The sequence below is a fragment of the Uranotaenia lowii genome, chromosome 3 (assembly GCF_029784155.1).
Source record: "Uranotaenia lowii strain MFRU-FL chromosome 3, ASM2978415v1, whole genome shotgun sequence".
Classification (NCBI taxonomy): Eukaryota; Metazoa; Arthropoda; class Insecta; order Diptera; family Culicidae; genus Uranotaenia; species Uranotaenia lowii.
Genome location: NC_073693.1, coordinates 218,622,850 through 218,623,636, shown reverse-complemented (window position 1 = coordinate 218,623,636; position 787 = coordinate 218,622,850). Strand labels below are relative to the sequence as shown.

Here is a 787-nt window from a genome sequence, read left to right as displayed (position 1 = left end):
AGATCTGACGAGACTGCCAGATGTTTCGAAGGCTCACAAACGCTAATCGGGCCTTTCTGATTCGGGGGATCGATGTCTTTCTTAGTACCACCATCAGGCGTTATCTGGCTACCAAATACTGGAAGCACTCCACTTTCTCAACATGTTGCTCTGCTACTATGAAACTGGAGGGATTTCCTGTGTTGATCTCCATCGACTTGGTCTTTCCGACATTGACTCTGAGACCTGCTACCTTGGAGGTTACGAAAGTCGTCGAGTTTGCTCTGCATAACCGGTTGCATAGGGAACCATAGTTACAATAATTTGTTTGTTTGTTAATGATGTGTATGTTTTTATTCGTCTCATCCATTACTACGACGAGACAAATCTCTTGAAGTATGGGGTTAAAGTATGGGGTTCCGCAGAGTTAATGAAAACACGTCTTGGAAGATTGAAGTTATATTTGCGAGAGATTGAAAAAACTTATGACCTAATGACATTGGAGTATCTCGATTGCTGCGATTAGTTTCACCTGAGATCGGCCTACTCCAACACTCTTCCTCGATCGGTTGATTCTAATCCAGCGTCGATCGCCAACTTCTTGAGTGGTGTAGCCGAAAGGGGTTTCGTCAATAGATCGGCTACCATGTCTTCAGTCGGGCAATATACGACGTCGATCTCCTTCTTCTGCTTGACGTCTCGAACGAAGTGATATTTTGTGGCGATGTGCTTCGTCCGACTGCTGAACTTTTCGGTATCCAGCATATTGCGACAACTCTGGTTGTCCTCGTTGATTCACGTCTCCATT

The 787-nt window shown here is 44.9% G+C and overlaps 1 protein-coding gene across 1 annotated transcript in view; it reads right to left on the bottom strand.

The window, feature by feature from the left end:
* Positions 1-522: 522 nt before the first annotated feature.
* The window catches only part of LOC129753094 (uncharacterized), a 24,642-nt gene continuing 24,377 nt past the window's right edge, over positions 523-787 (bottom strand). Inside the window, exon 2 of the mRNA XM_055748895.1 lies at positions 523-756. Within this exon, the coding sequence (XP_055604870.1) occupies positions 523-756 (234 nt within the window). The remainder of the gene's footprint in view (positions 757-787) is intronic.